This window comes from Haliotis asinina, chromosome 12 (genome assembly GCF_037392515.1).
Source record: "Haliotis asinina isolate JCU_RB_2024 chromosome 12, JCU_Hal_asi_v2, whole genome shotgun sequence".
NCBI classification, from domain to species: domain Eukaryota; kingdom Metazoa; phylum Mollusca; class Gastropoda; order Lepetellida; family Haliotidae; genus Haliotis; species Haliotis asinina.
Window position 1 is genome coordinate 41,424,297 of NC_090291.1, and position 25,153 is coordinate 41,449,449.

General features: G+C 37.8%; 1 protein-coding gene across 10 annotated transcripts in view; it reads left to right on the forward strand.

The window, feature by feature from the left end:
• Positions 1-25,110, forward strand: part of LOC137257338 (FH1/FH2 domain-containing protein 3-like) — a 156,012-nt gene extending 130,902 nt beyond the window's left edge. For 6 of the 10 annotated variants that reach the window (XM_067794642.1, XM_067794641.1, XM_067794640.1 and 3 more), the window contains 13 exons: positions 143-231; positions 2,429-2,665; positions 4,186-5,204; positions 8,639-8,794; positions 9,240-9,425; positions 9,774-9,893; positions 10,352-10,513; positions 10,916-11,034; positions 11,689-11,763; positions 12,564-12,756; positions 13,118-13,241; positions 14,010-14,168; positions 21,855-25,110. In XM_067794642.1, the coding sequence (XP_067650743.1) occupies positions 143-231; positions 2,429-2,665; positions 4,186-5,204; positions 8,639-8,794; positions 9,240-9,425; positions 9,774-9,893; positions 10,352-10,513; positions 10,916-11,034; positions 11,689-11,763; positions 12,564-12,756; positions 13,118-13,241; positions 14,010-14,168; positions 21,855-21,928 (2,713 nt within the window). In that variant the 3' untranslated portion in view covers positions 21,929-25,110. Of the gene's footprint in view, positions 1-142; positions 232-2,428; positions 2,666-4,185; positions 5,205-8,638; positions 8,795-9,239; positions 9,426-9,773; positions 9,894-10,351; positions 10,514-10,915; positions 11,035-11,688; positions 11,764-12,563; positions 12,757-13,117; positions 13,242-14,009; positions 14,169-15,006; positions 15,042-17,482; positions 17,506-21,854 lie in introns of those variants that run through there. The other 4 variants (XM_067794643.1, XM_067794649.1, XM_067794644.1 and 1 more) reach the window with 4 other exon arrangements.
• Positions 25,111-25,153: the final 43 nt, after the last annotated feature.

A 25,153-nucleotide genomic window follows, 5' to 3' on the forward strand; every position in this document is an offset into this window, starting at 1 on the left:
TGATACTAAACTCCCTTACTCACTCTTCCAAAAAGTAAGAGTTGTCCCCCCCTTTTGTGAAGAATTCATTCGTAAGAGTCAGTCATGAAAGCTGCCGCTTGGTGTAAGCAGTAATTATTTTTGAATTTTTGTTTGTTTACAGCCAGTTCCGTCCTCCAACAGAAGACAATGATCCCTTCCCCATGCGCAGTCGCAAGTCCTTCCCTCAAGACCAGCATAATGGAAACCAGTGTATGTATTACATGTTGTTCACTAGTCTTCTCCAGGAACTTAGGACAGTATTGACCATATTCACCTAGAGATCCAGAGTAGTATTGTGCATTTACACCTTGAGAAACAGGGCAGTATTGTTCATATACACCTTAAGAAACAGGATAGTATTGTTCATGTGCACCAAGAAGCAAAGGGCTGGTTGTTCCTGCCTCATACTTTGAATTGAAGTTACTTATGAAAATTTAAAAACAACTTGATAGCCATCTTGAGAAAAACATATCTTGAGACGTGCATGTAGTTTTAGTTGTATATTTATAATTTATTCAGTGAACAATTGGCGACACACATTTTGTGTTTTATCTAAATTGTTAATGACAGTCGTCTGTCATTATTAGATTGAGTCATTCACACTCAGTATCATATTCCCCACACAACATTCCTTAACCTAACTGATAAATGACAAATGTTTGTCCCAACCGTGAATCAACGTTAATTATTCTTTGAAATGAGTACATTTTACACGTGACATATGAATGCATGGTGTTCTGCATGTTTCAGTATTTGAATAACCATATGTGTGCTAACCGTACAGTCAACTCCAGATATAACAAGAGCAATATACTTTTACCCTCCATGAGATAAACAAATTCTAAGTGTACCATTACATGACAAATGGACACGTGAAGGCCCGGGGCAGAATAGGCCTTCAGCAACCCATGCTTGCCATAAAAGGCGAATATGCTTGTCGTAAGAGGCAGCTGACGGGATCGGGTGGTCAGGCTTGCTGACTTGGTTGACACATGTCATCGGTACCCAACTGCGCACATTGATTCTTATATTGTTGGTCACTGGATTGTCTGGTCCATACTTGATTATTTACAGACCACTGCCATATAGCTGGAATATTTCTGAGTGCAGCGTAAAACTAAACTCACTCACTCACTCAAATGACAAATGAATCATATGGTTGTATTCTGTCTTATCTGGAGTTGACTGTCTCTATATGTAGGAATACCATTTACAATTGAAGTTTTGACAATTAAGCAATAAACACACAGACCCTATTTACATGATCAATCAGACTCTCCAATATAATGTTCGTCAGACTGTCCAAATACCTGTGTGTCAAAGTATTCGTTTGTGCTGAATGACCCAAATCTACAACACACGTTATGTTTGGGATTACACTCTAGTACAGATCCTAGTACTGTTGTTGGGCTGTGTCCCATTGGGAATTCAAACCCACTTTCTCAGAGTCACCTAAACACCATCACATAAGTCAGCCACCTTCCAGTGGAAGTAATAGCATGTGTAAACCCAAATATGACCTGTTACATCTGACCACTTTCTAAGTGGCATTGTGTATTTGTCCCAAAGCTGCATAAGCTGACACTACTGTGTGAAAGTGTTTATAGGTGCTGAACACTACAGAGGTCTGACATTGCTGATGTCCCCTCAGTTTGATTCAATAAGCAAGACTTGAAAAAACTCCACTCAATGCTTATGCAATACTGGTCCCTAGAATAATAAACGCCAATAGGTTGTCACTCTATGGTCGAATGCATGTATTAATAAATTTAGAACATCCTATATAAGCTTTAGAGTCTTGCTCATTTGACATTGTAAGTCCACATTTTATGTTGTTAAAGTAATTTGAGAAATATAACAATATTTTTGTCTTCTGTGATTCCAGCTACAAATATTGAAGGTACATTTGTCAGTTTTACCGTTTGATTGACCTGAACCCTACCATGATTAGTAATACCATAATTATACCCTTTGTATCTGTCCAACATGCCCCACACCCCTAATTAAGGAACCAAATACCCAAGTGTTACCATGATGAGAGGTTTGTGATGGTACTGATGATTTGGGCATGTATTAGTGTGTTTGGTGATGTACTAGACTATTGCTTATCCTGAGTCAAGACAAAAATACTCTCGACTTTCTGATTGGTAAAATATTTGAATAATTTATCGTTCATCTTTCTAAATTTCTAAAAATATTAATCTGATTTTTGTAACTGTTTTAATAATGAATCATGGTGGAAATTTATATTTTCTTTAAAACAATTACATTTTCAATGATAAAAGTGATATTTTATAACGGCTGTTTGTCCAGTTTGTTCAGAATAAGAGAGTGTGTCAAGATTCTTTGTGTGTGACATTGTTTTTGAGCATGTGACGCCACTAACTGCATGTATACATACCCACAGCCTCAGAAAGTCGACAGGAACGCAGAGAGAGACGGCGGGAACGTCAACTGACATTGCGAAAAGAGCAGGAATTGAAAAACGTTGATCTCCCCGAGGCTGATCGCATATCAGTGGCCAGTATATCATCCACCAGCACCACCAGTAGCTCTAGCTCCTTCCCCCCAGAATCTGCCCACGATCATTTGCCAGATCCGGATCCTGCCTCGTTTAGTTCTTTCAGTGATATTGACTCATTAGGTAAGGCGTCTCACTGAAAAGTCAACTGGACAGAAGTACTGAGAAGTCCACACATTTCCATTGTTTGTGCATTCTGCACTTCAGTGAAGGAGCAAAAAATATCCCAGAAAATGTCTTATTTGGATTATGTTTTCATGTATTCTGTCCCTGCTGGTGCAGGGAATGACAAAGACAAGCTATTGTAAAATGTCCAATAATTGTCCAAGTTAACCCATGTGAACAAGTATATATCGATGACAACTTCTTTCATTCTACGGCACAACATTTTGATGCATGTTCTTGTATCGTTTTCAGATATGAATTATACTTGAAAATGATAAAGAACCTGTATCGATTTAAAGACGTTTTCATCCATATATACTTGTTCTATCAGATTTCCAACTTCTTAAAAATGCCACTCAAGGCAGTCATAACCCAGGAGATGTTATGTATTCACAAGGATAATGCTTAAGGTGACGGAACAAATTTTACGGATGATCAACCTCTTTATTTTCACAATAGCGACGTTTCGGTATGGATTCTGATACCGTTTTCAAGCATATGATCAACTTCTTTATTTTCACAATAGCGATGTTTCGGTATGGATTCTTCTACTGATATGCTTGAAAACGGTATAAGAATCCATACCGAAAAGTCGCTATTGTGAAAATAAAGAAGTTGATAATCCATAAAATTTGTTCCATCACCTTCAGCTCAGCAACTTTTAAAATGCCTCTAAAACAGTTTAAGGATAATGCTTGATGATTGAGTTGGCATTTGGGACATGATCGGATAACAGCTTCAGTAATCTGAATGTCAGCTAAAAATGTAATAATATGCTGCACATATTTATGTATTATACGAGTGCAGAAGTTCAGGAACTCCTGATCCTGATCATGCTCTCATTGATCTGTATGCCATGTAATTCATTGTCATGTCATGGACATAACATTTTGATGCATCAGTTGACTCATTCAGTGTTTTCATGCATGGAGCTTGAATCTTTCGCATGTATAGTTTGGACAAGAAACAATATTTGTGTTGACATTCTTCTCCGTGAAGTTCCGGAATCTGACATTTTGGTTCTCCAGTGAGATGTGGGGTAGCTTACTGGTTAGGTTTATACAGATGCTCCAGATTTGATTACTAACAGAGGCAGGACTGTACAGAGAGAGTTTGATTAATTTCTCTCAAAAGTAAGTTGGGTACAGTTTGTGAAATCCTTTCTTTGATAACACTGGGAAGACGCCACTAAATCTGGGGAGGTGGGGTAAATCATTCAGTCGTCACACTGAAGGCCAAGGTTCGATTCCCAACATGGGTACAAAGTTGTGAAGACCATTTCTGGTGTCCCCCACCGTGATATTGCTGGAATATGCTAAAAGCAGAGTAAGACTTTACTCACTAGACCACTCACAGAATCAAATGCCAGTTACTATGAAGGAAATTGTTAACAGAATGCAAAATATGTTGTTCCTTGTCCTATATCCTTATGGTTTTGATGAGATGTCCACAATAATCCATAGTGACTTCATTTGCAGATGACCAAAGAAGTTCCAAAGGCTCGAGACTGAACGAGTCTGGATATCAGAGCTTCAACAGTCAGGGAGACAACTATGAACCAAATAACTTGGATACTAAGAACAATGCAGTGAATCAAGGACAAATGCGCAATGCTCCTGAAGGTGAGTCCGAGGGACTGTCAAGCAACAAGAGATGGCAGATGTACAAACAACAGCATGGTCTGGATGATGATGACATGCAAGGTCCATTTATTCAGGGAGGGAGTGTGTCTCAGAGGAAGGAGACTTTCCACGAAGGATCTAATGCCAATGTGCCTCCAAAGAAGCATGTTTTGGACAGATTTCCTGATGGCAGTGTACAGAATGCTGTAAGTAGGTTTGGTCCTCAAGAAGAGTCCAAGCTGCCCATTGAGATGGGCAGACCTCAAGGTGATACTAGTGGCTTGATTGGGCGGGCTAAGGATGGCTTGCATTCTAAGCCTGCTGCACCTAAACCAGCACCAGAGCCTGAAGTGAAGAAGACCGAGAGTGACATGCAGTGGGAGAGGATTCAGAGGAGACTGAAGCGACCTCTGAAAATCAAAGACATGGACTTCACAGATCTCAGGGATGAGGATGATGATGATGTGTTTGCACCTACAAAGATGGCATTTGACATGAATGGTGATATGCCTCCCCCTCCTCCTCCAATGGGTTTTCCTCCCCCGCCACCGCCCCTCGGTGGTTTACCACCCCCACCTCCACCACCAATGATGGGAGGCATGCCCCCACCCCCACCTCCGGGAATGCCTCCTCCCCCACCCCCACCCAGTATGGCAGGACCTCCTGCAGAGGACTCTAACTTGCCACCTCCTTTGGGAGCCAACTTGCCAAAGAACAAGAAGACTATCCGTCTCCATTGGAGAACCCTGCAGCCCCAGCCTCAGGCTCCTAAATCAAAGGGTGAGACAGTATGGAAGCAGCTAGTCCCAGTCAAGCTGGATACCGAGAAGTTGGAACACCTGTTTGAAACCCGTTCCAGTGAGGTTAAAACTAAGGTGAGTGGTGACAGGTTACACAAGTGCCTCTAACTCATGCAAACATGTCAGGCCTTGTTAACAAATCAGTACCTTGAAGATAAAGATTTTGTTTATAAAATATTTGGAATAGGTAAAATTGGTAAAAATGTGTCTTGTACATATATTCCATGTTTCATATTTCAGATTTAGCACAGTCATTATGACGATATGTTGAAATTGATATTTCAAATGCTCATAAAGATGTTGTTATTATTATTTGACAGGTGTGATTAGGTTTAGGTGACATTTGCCTTGACTGGCAAGTTGTTTGACGAGATACATGCTGATGAACATGAAGAATTATCACTTTGTAATTGTGGAAATCAACTTTAATAGGTGAAACGAGATTTAGTGATTATCTGACATACTTTATGTATAGCGTTAACAGGCTTGACATGTTTGTATTTGGAGTGAATACAAAAGCACACATAAATCAGCACACCACAGTTAATATGTACAGAGAAATTTACAGGATATTATACAGAGGGAAAGTTTTAATATTTTATCATTTTCAGCCAGGGATGGATGACATCTGTTAGTCTTTTAACAGTGAACATTTTAAGTTTTTCAAATTTATAGCAATGGAGTATCACTAGATTACTAGTTAACAGTCTTCATTTATATGTTCTAGTTCTATTCAAATGAACGTCTTCGGATAATTTAACATCTTGAATCAGTCAGCAAACAGTCTGAGTATGTCAAAATCAAGTTCTCACAAGTGTCTTTTATAGTGGTAGATGATAGCCGGTGTATAACACATATACCTTTACATCGACATCAGTACCTGAGGCTTATGTCATTTTGCACAGTTCCATGTCCGGATCATGGTAAAAGACTGTTTATTATTACGATGTTCTGGTTCCAAATGTTGGTATGATCTTCAAGAATTTTTTTGCTATTTAACTTGAAAACTCTTAATACTGAGCAGCTGTTGGAAACAGATTTGTCAGAAAAATATATGGAATTGAAATTTCTTGATTATAATAAGTCTTACAAAGAATGCTAGATGAGTCATTCTTGAAGGTCGCTGTGGTGACAGTTTGTTTTATCATTTAGGACGTTTTGTTGATTTAAAACAGAAAAGACTATTCAACACTTTGTTTTATATACACTTGACATTTACACCTTTCCACCAATTTTATAACACTTTTCATGATCAAGCTTGTCCATCTTGATGCAGTATGTCAGCGATGTACAGTATTATATTTTATTTACAGTATGAACAAAAGTTGTAACTGAACTTTAAAATTTGAACATAAATATAATATACAATGCTGTAATAAACATAATTTGGTAATTTGAATCATAATTTACATCTTCCAGCAATTTATGTAAGGTTGTAATGAATGAAGCTTGATCAAAAACTCTGGAAATATAACCGTTTCTCTTTCAGCACCAAATTTTGCCATTTACAAACAGATCACACATGCACTGTGATAACCTTGTTTGAACTCAATTATGCATATAATATGTCTTCTATTTTCATGCACTCTTGCCGACATTGCTGGTGCCTAATATGCATGTTGTCACGTGGTTGTGTTAACAGGAAGTGGTAAGAACTAGCGTAGTAATGGCTATATTCACCAACTGAATATTGTCATGTGATTAAATCTGTTTATGAAATAGTTCATACCAAGAATGTCAACATTTTGTAACAGTTAAAGATTCCCTTAATAAAAATATTATATTTTTGGGTATACTGACAGTTTTTGGTATGAATGATTTTCATAAAACACTTGTAAGTGAAATGTTTAATTACTGCAGTAGTGAAAAGAAATAATCATTTGAAATAATGATATCTGTTAGAGAAAGTGATAGAAATCCGTGCACTTATCTTACTGATCCGGTACTTGAATGTTGTCAAAGCATGGAACAAAGTGGTATTGTTTAGTAAGAGATAAATGAGATATGTCAGTGTGTAAATATAGAAAATATTTCATTTTCCCTGACTTCATCATCATGCGCTTGAATCTGATTGGTCAAGCTTCTAACCACAGTTTGATATTGTGATACTTGTGCATAGGAATACCACATTTTCATCCTAGAGTTTGCTAGAACCTTTTTATTGCTAGTTTTCATGCAAGTGATGATTTCTGTCATCAAAACATTGCTTTTGTTGCTTATGTTGTAAGTGATTGACCATTGTTGAAAATAGTGTACCTTTGACTGCCGTTGCTAGGCTTCAGTGTTTTCCTGTTGCTATCTTCCTTTCTGTCTGGCTGTTACTCTGATTTTAACATTTAACTCTCTAATTTCTACTTACTCCTCTGGACCTGGGAAACATTAGTATGACCTGTTGCCCTGGATAGATACACTATTGTCTATCTTTTATCATTACACATTTAATCAAAGTTGAAACAACATGCCTTTACAAAAAACAATAGGAGACCTGTTTTGCAAACCTCTTCCTTGATAACCAGTGTAAAACATCCTCATTTCATTATGATAAATATCCTGGAACTGTTCATCACTTTGGCAACATCTTTAGTTCCTTGTGAATGATGTGATGGGTACCTAATCACACTGATCTTTCATGGTTAACACAAGTGACAGTGTCACCAGTCATCCAGGAGACATTTCCATATATAATCAAATTCAGCTTGAACATTATTGTAGGTCTTCTCTTTCCTGTCATAGGCTTCATAAAACATCTGTCCACCTCAAAATCATTTATAATAGTTTTGTGATTTGATTGAATACATTATGGGCGAGATGTTGAGATGTCTTTTTTCAGTGTAGATCTGCCCCATACCACATGCTCAAGAGACATAATATTTGGTTACTAATTTCGAGGTTTTGAATGAGTATTTGGGATAAGAGAGGTCAGATCACTTCTAAAATGAAACCAGTGATGTAGATTGATGCTCATACTGTTGATCACTGGATTTTCTGGTACAGATTTGATTATTTACAGACCACCATCATGTATCTGGAATGTTCCTGAGTGTGGAATAAACCAAACCAAGCCAAACCTGAAATGAAGCTATAGTGTCAGATGTGTTCAGGGTATAAATAATAATAGAATGGGGATGTGATTCACTGGATAATCTAGGACAGTCAAAACTGGATTTAAACATTTTGGTCCATGTTGCTAAGTCCAGCTATAGACCTATCCCGTGAATGGATTCTCCTTATCCTAAGAGTGGACTCTCCTGGCTATATATCATGGCAGCTGATTCCCCAAGCTCCCTTTCCACCAATGAATACCCCCAGCTTTATTCCTGTCACAGGACTCCACGTATCCTTAGAATGAACTCCCCTGTCTTGTCCCTATCCTGTCAATGGGCTCTTGTCTCCTGTTCTTTTCAGCCTTCCTATCCAGTATCCTTCATCAACATAACTCTCATCTTTTCAATGGCTGCATGTTGCGCTCTTCAAAACTCAGCCTAACTTATTGTTGCCTGTTTCGACAGAAACAAGAAAGCGGGTCCAGGAAGGAGATTGTTGTGTTAGATCCAAAGCGATCCAATGCCATCAACATTGGTCTGACTGTCTTGCCACCCCCAAGGACAATCAAGGCAGCCATCTTGAAAATGGATGTGTCAATCATGAATAAGGAGGGCATTGAGGTAAGCAGATAAGAAAGTTCAATTTCTCTGACCAAATTAAATAGGACTGTATTTTGTTTTATACATGGGGATTGGTCACAATTCCTACCCTTGAAATACCAGTGGTATTTCAGTGTTAATGTATAGACTTCACCAAAGTGGTACAGCAAATGTGCTTGGTTTTCTGAGAGAGAAACAGTGTGTGGAGCCAATTTCTGGGGTCCCAGCATGACACTGCTGACTAGAAGAAGAAGAAGAAGCAGTTGTCTACACCACTGCCACTTAACAGTAGACACTCTTCCCTTAGTTAAGTACATGCTGGGATTGGAATGATAGGTCTTGCCTTAATATTTTTGAATGTATAAGGCACTGAAACAGGAAAGAAAATTACAGTTTCAGCTTACATAATTGATAAAAAAGCATCTCTTTGAAACAAACTTAGATATGGTCTAAACTGTTTCTGCAGAAGATCCTGTCGACGATGATCCCGACAGACGAGGAGAAGGGGAAGATCCTGGAGGCCCAGATGGCGAACCCTGACATCCCTCTTGGGACAGCCGAGCAGTTCCTCCTGACTCTGTCCTCCATCTCTGAGCTCATCCCAAGACTCAAGCTTTGGCTTTTCAAGCTGGACTTTGAGAACATGGAACAGGCAAGTTAATAGGCAACACACTACCTTTATGTATAGTGTTCGCATAAGGGACCTGTGATTTGTTGCCAGTTTGTAATTCTACATATGGAAAGGCTGATGAGTCACTTTTTGAGGCTCACTGCAGTCTTGCTTCTTTACAGGTGAAAACATAAATGACATAAATTTGTCATACTATGTCAAGTATGAGTCAAAGTCAAAGAATGACATTAATGATATAAGTGAGGAATTAATGGCAGAAATCTGATAGTGGCTGCTTTATATGACCAGTGAGCTTGTGCAATCTTTGTGTACTTTCAGGTAAAACTAATGCTTGTGTGTTATTAGATGTATTACTGTTCTCCCCAACAGGAGGTGTCTGAGCCTTTGATGGACCTGAAGAAAGGCATTGATACACTGACGACAAACAAGACGTTTAGATGTATCCTGTCTACAATCCTCGCCATTGGTAACTTCCTAAATGGTGGACAGGTCAGTTGCTTTCATCACATAATCATGCTACAATTTCCTGTGATAACTTCTTTGAGAGGCATTTAGAAGTTCGAGCACTGAAGAAGTTTAACAATATATGGATGACTTCTTTATTACAGTGAGAGTCAGTGAGAGACAGTTTGGTGTAGGTCACATGCTTGATCACGAGCTTAATAACAGTGTTAGAACCTACACTGAAATGTCACTCACACTGTAATAAAGATGTTAATACATATATTGTTATCCTTCCTCATATATTCTAATGTTTGAGAGACTGCCCCAAGAATCTATGTTGTCACACAAGGTGTAGAAATGAGAAGTGGCTGGTCATACAAGATCTGTCTTCAAGTTACAAAATATACCCTAAAACATATTCATGGTTCTTTATTTCTTTTTTTGAGTACATGCACAGGTAAAGTCTTTTTGTTGCTACATGATTACATGTTTTGCTCCTGTAGGCCCGAGCTTTCTCTGTTGATTTCTTGTCTCGGATCCCTGAGGTGAAGGACACAGTCCATAAACACTCTCTTCTCCATCACCTGTGTAATGTCATCCTGGACCAGTTTCCGGACACCACTGATCTCTACTCCGAACTTGGACCTCTGACACGGTGCTCTCGGGTGAGTTCACCTGCTGTAGTTATAGCTTTCAATGTACATCAATCATTCCACCTTTATGTGATGGAGGCATGTATGAAACCGTATAAGGTTTTACGCTAAAACTAATGGTTTACTTACATCGAAAGAAAGGCCATTAATCAGTTATTTACTTATCCTTTACATTTTATGTTGACATATTAAAAATTACAGGAAAAGTAATCATGAAAAGCATCCATATAACAATAATTTAAAAAAGTCTGGACCATCTCTGTATCAGGAGGGTCAGTCAAAATGTTTATGTATTTTGTTAACTTTTTGGCAAGACTTGAATTCTGGGAAATTGTTTTTACAAATAACCTTCATATGTGACTTTGAGGGTGGAGTAGAGTTACCTTACAGAAGATCTGACTTTCGTGTTTCTAGATTGACTGGGATGAACTCACCAATAAGTTGAACAAGTTGGAACATGACTGCAAATCATCATGGGATTATCTGCGAGCCATCATCAAACACGACGGCACATCCTCGGATATGAAGGGAAAGTAAGTACTTGGTGCCTGTCCAGCCTTGCATTAACCTGGGGTTACCTGGAGAGTGGAAGGTCAATGGCTCAACTGACCGCACACATCATAATAAAAGACACTGAAAGATTGTACCTGTTGCTACTCTGCCTGATGTTCAGCAATGATAGAAAAAAGGGGGATTACTTCATGTGGAGTCAGTATAGACTGGCAGTGTTAGACTGTCACATGGTTTCTTAGTTGACTTGCACTATTTAACCAGCATTAGTCCCGCTTAATACCAGTCTGTAACTTACATATTGATGTATAAGTACAATAATTTTGAACATGCTGTCTTGGAAGCCTGTTTATTAATGATTCTGTTTCTTTGATTGAAACTGAATAATATGAGAAAAACAGGATTGACAGTCTAAACTTACCCTGCAGCCCCATCCAGTAGAATTAGAAACATTCAAGATATAAAACAGTTAAATTTGAATGATTTTCCAATGGTAGATCCAAAAGGAGACTTTTAATAGACCTAAACCCTCTACCCAGAACCTGATCTGGACCCTCCACCTAGACCCAGACCTACAGACAGACTCTGAGAGACTCCTAAGCACACACACATTTACATACACCATTGTCAGTGTGTTTGTGTTAGCATGCAGTAATTGTGACCTTGTACTCTATCAGGATGCTGGTGTTCTTGGGTGATGCCGCTGAGAGGATCATGTTGCTACAGGTTATCTTCAAAAGAGTCATCAACAGGTCAGTAAAGGGGCTCTATCTCTGGGGCAACCAAGCTAGTCCAGCCTACAAATGTACTGTGAATAAAAAGTTGAGCGCCACCTACTATATTTTGCAAATATATAGGTTGGCACATAGGAAATCTTTCAGACAAAAACGAGCTATCATAATTTGGTTTTGTACTTTTAGTTCAAAAATAAAACCATAATGGAAATTGTATTTTACTTTCAGCCAATGCATGCACTTTTGGAAAACATGCATTTTGTATTCCTCAAAAAGGTTACCTTCTTTTGAAAAGTGAAAATCAGAAATGACTGTTATATGGTCACATGATTGTCACATGATTGTCACTTTTAACAAGTGAAACCTAAACTTAATAGTGTTGTATAAGCACAAAAGGAATGGAAAAGCAGTGTCATCATATCTGTAACAATATTTTCTTTAATTGTAAATACAAATGATTACGACATCCCTAAATCGGTCACCAGATGAAACTTCTCTAAAGATGGATTGGTCTTCCCAGTTAGTTCAGCCTAACATTTCCACAGCTTCACATCTAAGTTTTGAAAGAGGCTGGTGCTTAACCTTTTATTCTTTGTAGACTTCCTTCAGTGCAGGGATACTTTGTTGTACTGTGCACATTCATTATGATCACAGGTCAAAACCTTAAGATTAATTTTCTGTGTAATGTACGCATTACTTCGGGTTTTCTTTAGACATTAAACTTACACACACGTCAGACTGATAATGTCCAAAGCAGTACTGATCAGCCCTCCCGACTGGATGTACATTCAATGCGTCTGTCCTTCTGATCCTCCAAGGTACCACAAGTTTCTCTTGTTCATGGGGCTGCCAGTACATATGGCCAAGGATCAGCGGATCAATAACTTCTGTAAGGTCATCAGTGAGTTCGCTCTGGAGTACCGTACGACTCGGGACAAAGTCATCCAGCAGCGGGAGAAGAAGGCTAACCAGAGAGAGAGGAAGAAGACCCGGGGCAAGATGATTGTAGAGGTGAGTTGGTTGTCTTCTTTTCCATCCATCCCTTAATGGTTTATTGTTTTCCAGGGTCACAGTTTCTGAACCATCAGTGCATGTGCAGTATTTAACAGAATTTTAAACAGACTGAATTTGAATTATTTCCTCAATGAAGATGGTAAGAGTGTAGGAGGGGAGACAACTCAAATCTGGACAAGACTTGGCAAATGGGCTTCCCTGTGTGAGCCTTTCACCCTAAACTTTACCAGGACTACAACTGTGACCATCACTTCTTTTGTAGTTTGATGTGAATTGATTGGGGTTTTCATATATTTCAGAGCCTTTGCTAGGCTGTCCTTTATATGTCCCCAGTTATCACGGTGCCGTTACGTTTCAGACGGACAGATTCGCCAAGTCTAAGGATGGTCATCAAGAGGATGAGCTTCAGAAGCTGCTGAAGAATGGCTATGCTAGTGCTGATGAACGGGGTCTGCCTGGACAGAAAATCAGGAAGCGAATAGGTTTGTTCATGCATGATATCGCAGTTCTTATAAAAATATTTATACTTGTAAATATTGCACTTATCCAATCATGTCTCTTCAAAAGCAGGGAATATATGTTCACCAGTTAGTGCACCCATACACATGCCAGTCACCATTCTCAACACCCCAGGCAGTATCCATACCATGCTGTTGAGTATGGTTTACCTCCCCTTAAATATTTAGTGTCTGTTCCCGTTGGGTGCATAGAAGCATGGTGAAGTTAGACTCTTGACTTGGGTGATGCCACCTTTGTGTTTTGGATTTCTTAGCATGTTCATGTTGAAACCATATTTGGTCATCTGCCACAGATGAGATGGTTCCTGGAGTGCACTAGATGAATTTCACTGCACAGTGAAGTAATGAAGCCATAATGACCGCAAAGTAGTGTGAATATCATTGCCTTTTGGCAGAATAACATCATGGTATCAAACAAGATCTTATACCACAAGGATCTGGCTAGCCTCGCACTTCAGACTGCATGCCCACTGATCTTGTTTATACCATAGATTATGACTTGTCATGGTGAATAGCACTGTTTTCAGAATTATTTGTATACTGAAAGTCACAAGTTTCAAGATGTAGTGAACTGGAATAAGAGATATTTCTGTACATTTGAATGATAATCATATCAAAACAGGAAAAGGCATTATTTGATGATAATGAGTTAGTTCAAACTTGTGCTACACCAATTTGTAAACATTGTGGATTGTTGTGTTTGTGTATAATACGTGTTTGTGACCAATTCAGATGCAAGAAGTATGGGATCTCGGGGCTGTTTGACAACCGATTCTGAGATGTATGACACGGGAGATGATGAGATTCTGGAGGCATGTGTCCGCACAGCCACAGCGCCCTCTACACGTGTGCCCAAAGAGAGGCGGAGGTCACGCAGTCAAAGAAAATCATGTAGGTGGAAGGAGAATTTGTCTCATAGTGGTATCACATAGCAGTATCACAAACCTGTATCACATATCCATATTACATTTTTGTATCACATACCAGTATCACATATCTGTATCACGTAGCTGTATCACATAGATGTATCACATATCTGGTGGGTGGAGGTGGCCAATATTGAATTCACTTACAGAAGTTTCAGTGTGAAGAACATATTTTTGTGTGAAATCTCCTTTTGAACTGACCCGTGTGGATTGATAACTTTCCTGGGCCCCGTTTCACAAAGCTCTCGTAAGCCTAAGATCTCGTAACTTTTCTCGTAGTATTTGTACCTCCTATACTGTAACATACAAAGAAGGAATGCTAAGAGAAAGGTTACGAGATCTCAGACTTACGAGAGGTTTGTGAAAGGGGCCCCTGGTGTCTCTGCCAAATTGTTTCTCAGTTCCTATCAACCCAAAGTCTTTGCTGATCTGTACTGTAACTTATCCTCCAAAATGTGAAAAGTTAGCAAAGAAGAAATTCAGTTGTAACATTTTGAAATTATTTGATCTGTGGATTATACAAGTTGTTATGTTGTACTTCTGTATTGTCCCCATGTTTAAATCTGAAGCATATAAAGTCATTAATGACATGACTGTTACTCTGTATATAGATAAACCTAATTATTACATGATGGTTATTTGTATATAGTTATATGTAGTGTATAGCAATGTCTATAGTGACATTCATAGTATACAGTACATGACAAAATAATGTGTATGTAGTCATACATAGTGTATATTACATTCCACCTTTATTTCATGATTGAAATGTACATCAACTAATACATAGCATTGATAAACAGAACCTTCAATTCAACGTCAGCTGATGGGAAACATATCCAAAAGGTTCATTGATTTCGTTTGTCGCTTATTCTATTACACATCCTAAACAAATTAAGGCGCAAGCAGGTTAATTGTACTCCCGCTTGTTATCCCAACGCCCCTACTGACCATATACCACAATACTACCATTCCTCATTCCTCAGAGTAGACATTTAAATTGTTTTGAATAATTATCAGAATTTAAAATTTTATTTTGACACCTACATGTTTTGATTACACGATGCCATTTAGAAAGTAGTCAAATGCAACACATGTCATATTTGGGATTTCACTTTCTCAGTAAAGTACAAATTCTAGTACTTTTTGTGGTTGAGTCCCCTCAGAGTCAGGCACCTAATCGCCAGCACACAAAGTCAGCCGCCTAACCCGCTCAGCCACCGCGACTTCCACAAATATGAAAGTCGGACAACTGGTAGTCTAGATTGCGTACTTTGTGTACCCCCCTGATGAGTGTGAATAGGCACGGCTCCCACGGCCGAAAGCTATGATTACACGATTAGGTGCGATTAGGTGCCTGACTCTGAGGGTGCGGGTTCGAATCCCGGATGGGACTCAACCACAAAAAGTACTAGAATTTGTACTTTACTGAGAAAGTGAAATCCCAAATATGACATATGTTGCATTTGACCACTTTCTAAATGGCATCGTGTAATCATAGCTTTCGGCCGTGGGAGCCGTGCCTATTCACACTCATCAGAGGGGTACACAAAGTACGCAATCTAGACTACCAGTTGTCCGACTTTCATTTTTGTGGAAGTCGCGGTGGCTGAGCGGGTTAGGCGGCTGACTTTGTGTGCTGGCGATTAGGTGCCTGACTCTGAGGGTGCGGGTTCGAATCCCGGATGGGACTCAACCACAAAAAGTACTAGAATTTGTACTTTACTGAGAAAGTGAAATCCCAAATATGACATATGTTACCTACATGTTTTGATTCTGCTGATTATAACAGTTCTTGAGCTTGTACTAGATGGAATCTGCGACAAATAATAATTCTAATTGGACAGCTGTAATTGAGATACTCACACTGAAAGGTTAAATGCGTTTTAGTTTTCATCAGTTTTTTTTTTTTTTTTTTTTTTTTTTTATTTTTTGGTGAGTTAGGTTGACATCATCATGTAATGGGCTGTAACATGTGTGTTGACATTACACTACCTCACTCATGTCATTGTTAATTACTTTTTATTTTTACTTGACATTTTAGTTAAATGTTTTCTTCATCTACATGGATTAACACTTACTAGGTATTTTTACGATTTTTGCAATGTTCATGGGATCTGGAATCTGTGTTGTATATTTTGTGATATTTAATAAGAAACTATTTTCTTGCCCTTTGGAGTTGAAAGCTAATCAGGTTAAATGTTGTCAAACTTTATCGATAACTACTTCTTATTTCATGAGTGAGACATTTTGATTCATATTCTTGTACTATGAAAGAGCATATCGAAATGTCATAAAATAAAAGAAGTTGTTATCCATAGAGTTTGTTGATATTGCAACTTCTTAAAATGCCACTCCAAGGAGTGATTAGGTTTAGGTGTATTCATGGTAGTTGCCTTTTGGATTAAAATCGTCCAAAAACATCTCTCCTCGACAGCAAATTAATTATGTACAGTGTATATCAATGTTCTTGTTGATTATTTGTCTTATTACACATCAGAACAATGTCTTGACCTAGTCTGGATATACAAAACTTATACTCTTTAAGTATACTGAAGTGTTAACTCAGTAATTTTCTCTTAGCTTATGACGATGACCTATGGAGAGTTTTGTGAGGTAACAGACAAGAATGTATGGATAGTGTTTATCTAAATCCTGTCAGGGTCAGACAGTTCTTCTGTCCATCCACTGTCTCCCCATCTCTCTATCCTACTACAGCACTGTCGACCAGCCTCATAACTGCACTCATCCTCAACAGCATCAACTATATATGTAATAACATCATAGATATTCGCTAACTAATCGGAAATTCATTCATAAGAATTAATATTTCAGTGATTTTAGCATTATTTTGATTTTTGTTGTTCGTTTATTCTGAAATATTTTTAATAATTTTACAGATTTTAGATTTCATCATAATTAGTCATTATTTTGTCCAAATGGGCCAACATTTTTAAATTCTTAAAATTTTTAAATATGCTGATCTTTTTGCAGAATTATCTTTAAGATATTTTGAAGACTTCAGATTTCATCTTAATATATCAATATTTTCCATACATCTGAATCGACCCTTCCAAAACTTAAAATTTCAAAACTTTTAGGTGATTCGATCTTTTTACCAAGTTATTTTAATACTTTTGAAATGGTTGTCAGATTGTAATGGGTTGTGTGTTGGACATATTTATTCACATGCTTTGAGGATTGTGGCAGTTGAATCTGACCATCTGTCTCATACCATTCTCTTCACTAATGGCATCTTGTCTCTCTCTCCTCTTTCAGCCTTTTGGGATAGTGATTACTAGGTAACTGGCCACATGTCTCTACGTCCGTTCGTCCATTCTCACTTGGAATGCGGTTGATAATTTGTCCTTATACTTGTCTGTGTTGCAGCATCGAGCAGGAATATCTCACAGTCTATACTAATTCCTAAAGTTCAAGGTCTCTGGTTCAAAATTATAATTTGAAATTTGACTGTAACAAATGAACAGTGTCATAAAGTGTGTTTTTTAAGGGCAGAGCGATTATCATACAAACTGGATAATGTGCATGATAATGTCACCTCATATTCAAACTGGATCAATGTAATTTTGTGTTTTGAGGAGGATCCTCCTTTCAGCTCAACATGTATCTGTGTCTTTTAGATAGTGCATATTCTTTTCAAACTCTATTCCTTTTTTTCTCAAAAATACCCTTGTTCATTCACATTTCATCCCAGTCTCGTGGAAAAAATACCGAGACAAACTTTTTAAAGAAAACTGACAAATTACCAAACTGGAATTTCTGTGTGAAATAAAATACTCATGCAAAAAAGGCATTATCCGTGAAGTATGATTATCCTTTAACTATGTAGAGTTCTTGATAAAAGTGATGCTTCCAAGAAAAGTGTCATGCCTGTATGTGGTTTAAATATTTAAATTATCAATACCAGAGAATAATACCATTGTCTCTATCATCCACAGAAACAGATTTCATTGGGTGAAGAGGCAAAATAATTATGATTATCATATGAAAGGAAAACAACAACACCATCAGTATTTAACAAAGACATTGCAAGTAACTTTTTGTTGGAACTCTCCTGGATTATAGACCCTGAACTTTAGGTTGTGCATTGTCTGCAAATTTCATTAAGCGGTAGTCATGCGATGCTAGTTTGCAAGCAGCTGCAACCAATACTGAATATGAATGTTCTGTTGGCATTATTTGCATATTTCTCTTACAGCCATTTTGCAACAGTGTTACAATGTTCTGGTCATGTGACCTGGAGCTGTCAATCAATTGCTCTGTGTGTTGTAATCAACTCATATACTCATCTTGGCTTGAGACTGTCGTACATAACATCAGAAGCATCACTGGCAGTCTATAGTCAGCCAAACACTGCATGTTCTTAACTGACACAAATATCCAACTGTTCAAACAGTGCTGTTTAACAGGCAGTGTGAATATACTATTCAAAAGAAGTTAAAGAACCTCTGGCTGGCTATTCTTGAAATGTTCATAGCCATGCAAACTTCCAACACAGTGGTTACGATCAAAGTTAAGAATGCTTAGAGCTACGAACATTTCAAAAATAAGGTCCCTGATTGTTGCTGACCATAACTGATACTTAGTATTGAATCGACTGATAACTATCTTGCTGTGATAGATTGACAGTAGTAATATGAAAGAACTGGACGTTCTTTAACTTCTTTGAGTAGCATATCTGATATGTCAGTCTGGGTTTATGGGTATATTCAGTCCTCAAGGGACTCAATGCTGGTTGCACTATCTAGAAGAAGTTACGATTGTGGTTACAGCAATGTAACCAGATCTAGAGATATAAAGATCAACAAACTGCAAAATATGGGCAGCTTCATTTCAGCTGAAATACAGCTGATTTGAGCCAGAACATAATTCACTGTTTTACATACTCATTCAGCATGAAACCCTCTTCTTTGTACTCCCTACAATATTTATAAAACAAGAGAAAACCCATCTGATCACAGATGGAGTTTCACAATACATGATTTTAGTGTGTGTATAGCACTTGTAGGTGTCAGCTGGATTGTACTTCAACTCACCAGCAATTTCAGATTTTCTCACAACATTGCTAACCATATTTTTGCAAAATATCCACTGACTTTGAAGCTGTTATATTCCATTATGAAGTGAAGGACTTACTGAAACTTCACAGAGATAGGCAAAACTGACAACATTTTGTATTGTTCCTGTTAAGCTCTATTACTAAACATTTCTGCCCAAATCTCACTCTGATTTTGAGCAAATCTGTAAATTGACATGGTCAAAATATACACCACTCAACTTTTGACAAGGACATTTCTGTGTATCAAGAAATATCCCTTTCAGAAATTGAGTACTATACCTTGCATATGGCTATATCTGGCACACAGAGATAGAGTACTGTACCTAGTATATCACCCTGGCTAGTACCAAGCTGCAGTCAGTACAAAGTGAAACAAGTTGGTAATGAAGGAACCACTCAACAGACCGTGGCATATATCCCATATCAACATATTGAGACACATTAAACTGACTTTTTAGTGTACTTCATGCTTGCAGCACTGTCATTCTATCCATCATCTGGTTACGTTTCTTTTTTCTCTGTTCTTTTGTCATAAGCATGTGTTGCATATTTGACAGTTCCATGGGTTATTTTGTCTTCTGTTATGTTTGCAATAACTTTGTTATTTGGCAATGAGCATTTTATAAATACAATATTCAAGAGCATCAGGGTGGTTAGGTAGCCTGTGGTTAAAGTGTCTGCTTGTCATGCTGAAGACCCGGGTTCGATTTCCCACATGGGTACAATGTATGAAGCCCATCCTTCGTGGTCCCCGCCATGATATTGCTTGAGTTTTGCTGAAGGTGGCATAAAACCATACTCAGTCAATCAGTCCTAGAGTGTCAGTGTTGTAAGATTAACATGCGTTGTCAGTGATATGAGAACGATAAAGGTGTAGGTCTCACAACATACCATGGGGCTTAGTTGCTGTAGTTGGGTCTTGGTGTTGCTCCTTTTAAACTCTTCTAATAATTTACTGTTGCTGCTATAGTGCCAGGTCAGTATCAAAGTCGTTTTAGTTCACAGAATATTGTTTCCACGGCTACGTGGGGCTGTGCTATCTCAGCATGTCTTGTCTCGGCCTACATCATAGTTCCACTTTATTCATCGGCATCCTTACATTGATGGCATAATGGGAATAACTTGGTTTCGCTTGTATACAAATTTGGGAGAAAGTTAAATCATATTTGTAAAATTCCTGCAGATGAGTATTTTTCTGTATACAAATACACAAATTAAAAATTGATGAAGGTCAATTTTCTGCTTCAAGTGGAAAGTCAACATTTGTCAAAATGTTTTATTTTTCATTGTGACAAAATTTGAACATTATCCCTTTTTTGACGAATATGTGAAAATGTTTAGCCAGTCAATTCAGTGGAACAATTATTTACACATGCCTTGTCATTATTATCTGTGCTAGCTTCATCCCGCTGGACAATTTATTGGGAAAACAACCAAAACTGGTTGACGGGTAATCAGCTTAGTGTCCCCATCCACACCACCTAATGGTGACCATGTATGTAAGTTCCAACACACGAGGCTGGGGCCTGTTTATTATAACATCCATGACTGGGCAGAGTTTGAACTTCAGTGAATACCCTCATTGAATTACCATGGCAACAGGAATTCAGATTCTGGAATCCAAAAGAGAATATATTTGTTTTACCTGAAATATAAAATTCAATTTCATGTACCTCTGAAATCAGATTCTGCCCTGTATGACTGCAATGCTTTTCAAGGTTGTTGCATTTGAAATGGGAAGTATGTGTATTAAACTGAATAAAACACTGGAAATGCAACCGCCTGAAAAAAGACTGCACTCCAATGATGATTATTTCTTTTCAATTCTGGTCAAGGATAAAGAAGGAGGTGAATTCAATATACTAACTGTTTTTCTGTTTACATTAGTACTGTAATACATTTGGTGCGGGTTGTCAGCAGTGAAGTCTATATGGGGCAGAGAGGCTTTAGCCACATATAGCTGTAATACTGCTGAGTAGGCTTAAAGTTGTATTTACTCACTTACTCACTGACACTATGGGGTACAGGGAATTGTCCTACAGCATGCATCCGGTGGGAAGTTTTGAAGGCAGTCTTTTCTCAAGACCATGGTACACAAATTCTTGCATGTTCTTGATTATGTAGAATTTTCATTATTTCTGTCATTTTTTTAGATATTTCTCTGGTTTTCAGTTGTTAATATGTCTTCTGAATGTGACGGTCTGTTGTTTTGTTTGCATGTGTTAGCTTCGATTGTATCAGCTGCTTAGCGTTCAGTGACTGCTGCAAGCTGCTCACAAGTGTCGATGAACAATTTTGCTAAGAGTTACAGTTTTATCTCATTTTCAACATACTTTATTCTTAATATTACATGTAATGATTATTCCGTTGGATTAATTTTCCCTATAAAAAATATTTATGGCATTTAGTATGGCTGCTCTGTCCAAAAGTTTATTTAAATACAATGTCTAGTTTGTTTCTGTCAAAAAAAATAATTCTACTTTTTAATATCAACACAAGAACATGCTTTGCGGAAAGGTTTTTAGTTGCTCTGATTTTGTTATTTTCATATTCTTTTGTGTATTTTTTCAGTACGTCGGACATTGAGAGGTGGCCTTGACCTAAACGAGTTGCAGGCTGTGATTGGAGAATCTGACCAAGTTTGATCATCGCTCATGTCTAACGTCACCTTAGTCTTTCACAGTCAACTACCGCCCATTTTGTCCCTCATCGCATAGCTATCGACCTTTGTTCAACGTCCATTTGGTTTAAGGTCATAAGGCAGTATCGAACAAGTGCTGCATGTACGAAGAATTTGCTATGCAATGATTAATACAAATATACATGTTTGAAGCTGTCTCAAGAACTACTGAATATCTGGATGCCATCTTTACATGTTTAGTTATTAAGACCAGTGCATTTAGTATGCAAGTCATGCTGTAGAACTGATAATCTAAGGATATTTGACCTGCTAGTTTTGTAATAACAACTGTCAGAGATATTCATCATCGCAAATTATTTCATTGAATACCTTCAGAATATCGAAATCAAAGATTTATATTTAGTTGAGAAAAAAATTTGTTACGACCCGGCAAAGAATGTCAATGGATATGACATGGCGTCAGTACTGTTTGTACAAAATAGAAGAATACGTTGCAGTGTCGGCAATGATAACGTTGACATGAACGAGAGATGTAAAAAGTCATCAACAGGATTGTGAGCGTACACATCCGCCTGAAATCTGTGATAACATTCTAGCTTGCTGATCTGATGACATCTCGTTGGATTTCATATGCCAGCATATTTTTATTTTTATACGTGTAGAGTTTGTAAGACTATTTGGGGGGGCTCACTATGGACCAAGTAGGATAGACAATAAAAAAAAGTACAAGAGTTCAAATTTCAACATCTTATAAGGAATTTAGTGCCCCAAACAGTGGTATGTGCAATATGCTATTTGATATAGTCAATAGTGATGTGTTCTGTTACTGACTATGTATGACACATTTGTATTTAGCATTGTTATAAACAGTTTTGTTACCTTGATTTCAAGTAGCCTAGCAGTTTGATCTTTTTGATGTTATTTCATTGTAAATAGAATGTTAACGAATGCAATTGTACAGGTGTACAGACGAAATCATTTGCATTTACATCATTAAAATATTTGTTATTTTTCTAAGTTACCTGCTTTATAAATGTGGATTTATTTATTTATTACTGACGTCAAGACAAAGTGTCCCTCAGAGCTAGCAGTAATAATCTATGCTGATGTGAATTATACCCACTGCTTGCGTTAACACATGTCAATACTGTCAAGCACCGGACGGAAGTTACTTACAACACTCAGTGCAAAAAAAACCATATAATATGGCACAGGCAAAAATCAGAAATGAATGTTTTGCAATGATCTAAAAATGTTTCCAAAATCCATTATGTTTGAGACATGCTATCCCAGGTTTTTGCATGACCGTCATGTTACATGGTGTTGAACCTGTTATTCAGTGATTATTGTCAGCTCTGAGAAGAATGGGTACAGTTACAGTCAATATATTGTGAATCTGAATAAGATACTTCTACTAATGAGCAGTCTTGCCTGAAAGGATGATTAGACTCGTTAACTGTGAGGCCAATATTGTTGATGCACTAGTCAGTCAAACATAGAAAGTCACTTCGACCGTTGTCTAAAATGTTGAAATGTCAGCATATTTGGGCATTACTCCTAAGCTTTACATGCACAGTATTTATTCATAAGTTAACATATCTGCATTAGTACTAATAAAAGTAAACATTTAACAAGAGGCATCTCCCTTTGGACACATAAAATGTCAGGTCATGCCAAATCACTGATAATCTGTAAATGATACATTGTAACTTGAAGCTCATTTACAGTTCTTTCAGACAATGTGAAATGAAAAATAGGCATGTTGCTAGTCATCATATGTGCAGGGGGCTCCAGTGTAATGGCTAACCCCAAACGGAGGTTGTGTACATATAGTTTTCTAACGAAAAGTATTACATTTAGTTGATTTGGTTTGTTTTCTGAAAATATATTAGATATATATGGTGCCTTCGAATATGGAACCATAAACTTGGCCTGAGAGACTGGTGCTCATGGATACCCCAAGGCGGTGGGGTTTATATTGCATACCCTCAGCATGCCTGTATTCACCATTTTGTTATAACATATAGATGATGTTCTTATGCAGTGTAGCCATAGTGTGCCTGAAAATCTGTTGTCATGGAAGCTCAAGATACTGGCCAGTGATGATGTTACCATAGTAACTAGTTTATGCACGTACCTAAATATTAGAGATAACGGGCAGAGCTGGCATCTGCTGAATGTGTAGCAACAGTTTGGTATCTGGAATGGTTGGCTGCAAGAGTCGCTTCTGTTTGGTATATGGAGTGGTCTGTCATATGTGTAGCCATTAGTAGGCTGGGGACTGGTCTGCTACAAGAATATTTGTGGTCTGCAAAGGTAGCTATATTTTGGTACCTGGAATGATCTGCTGCAAGAGTAGCCACAGTTTGGTAGCTGAAGTGATCTGCTGCAAAAGAAGCCACAGTTGGTACCTGAAGTGATCTGCTGCAACAGTAGCCACAGTTTGGTACCTAAAATGATTTGCTGCTGAATGTGATGTTGGTGCAGAAAAAAGCATTGATCTCAACCACCAGCCTAGTGAGGGTGTATGCTTTGTTATATTTATTGTTGTGAGTGCATCCATGTTACAGTTGAGATTGTATAGCATAACCTGTTGTGATAACGAGCAATAACAAAAGAAGTTGATAAAAAAGCAAGGTTCACAATATATGACAATATCAAAATGTAGAATGTGCTCATTTTACAATAGCTCAAGGAGACGACATCCCTTTTAGGAAATTTTGAAAATATCCATCTGATGTAATATTTGTATTCCTTTTGGACTTAAAACTTTTGCCCCGTATATTATGTTGCTGATTACACACATTTTAAGTAGCAAGTCATTAATCCCATAACACGTCATCACATTGGTAACGACAGTTAAATTAGGCGGCCATTTGCAAAATGATTTCCCATATTCTGGAAATCTAAATATTATGAGTTACCTTTTGTGTGATATTATTGGTTACTAACTCTGGGACAGTGTCACCTTCAATACATGTTAAAATCATTGTTATACGATTATTTTCCTGAAGAAGAATCTTGGATCATTTCGCAAATGGCTGCCCACCTTCACTACATCCTGGTCTGAGGTAATGATGACTGTAATTATTTATTGTAGCATCCGACTGTAAATTTTGACATTTTTGCCATATTTTGGATATGCAAATTTTAACCAGATTTATAGAATAAAGTTTCCTAAAACGATTATGCATTTTGTTCTTGTTTTTTTCTGTGAAACAGTCTTTGA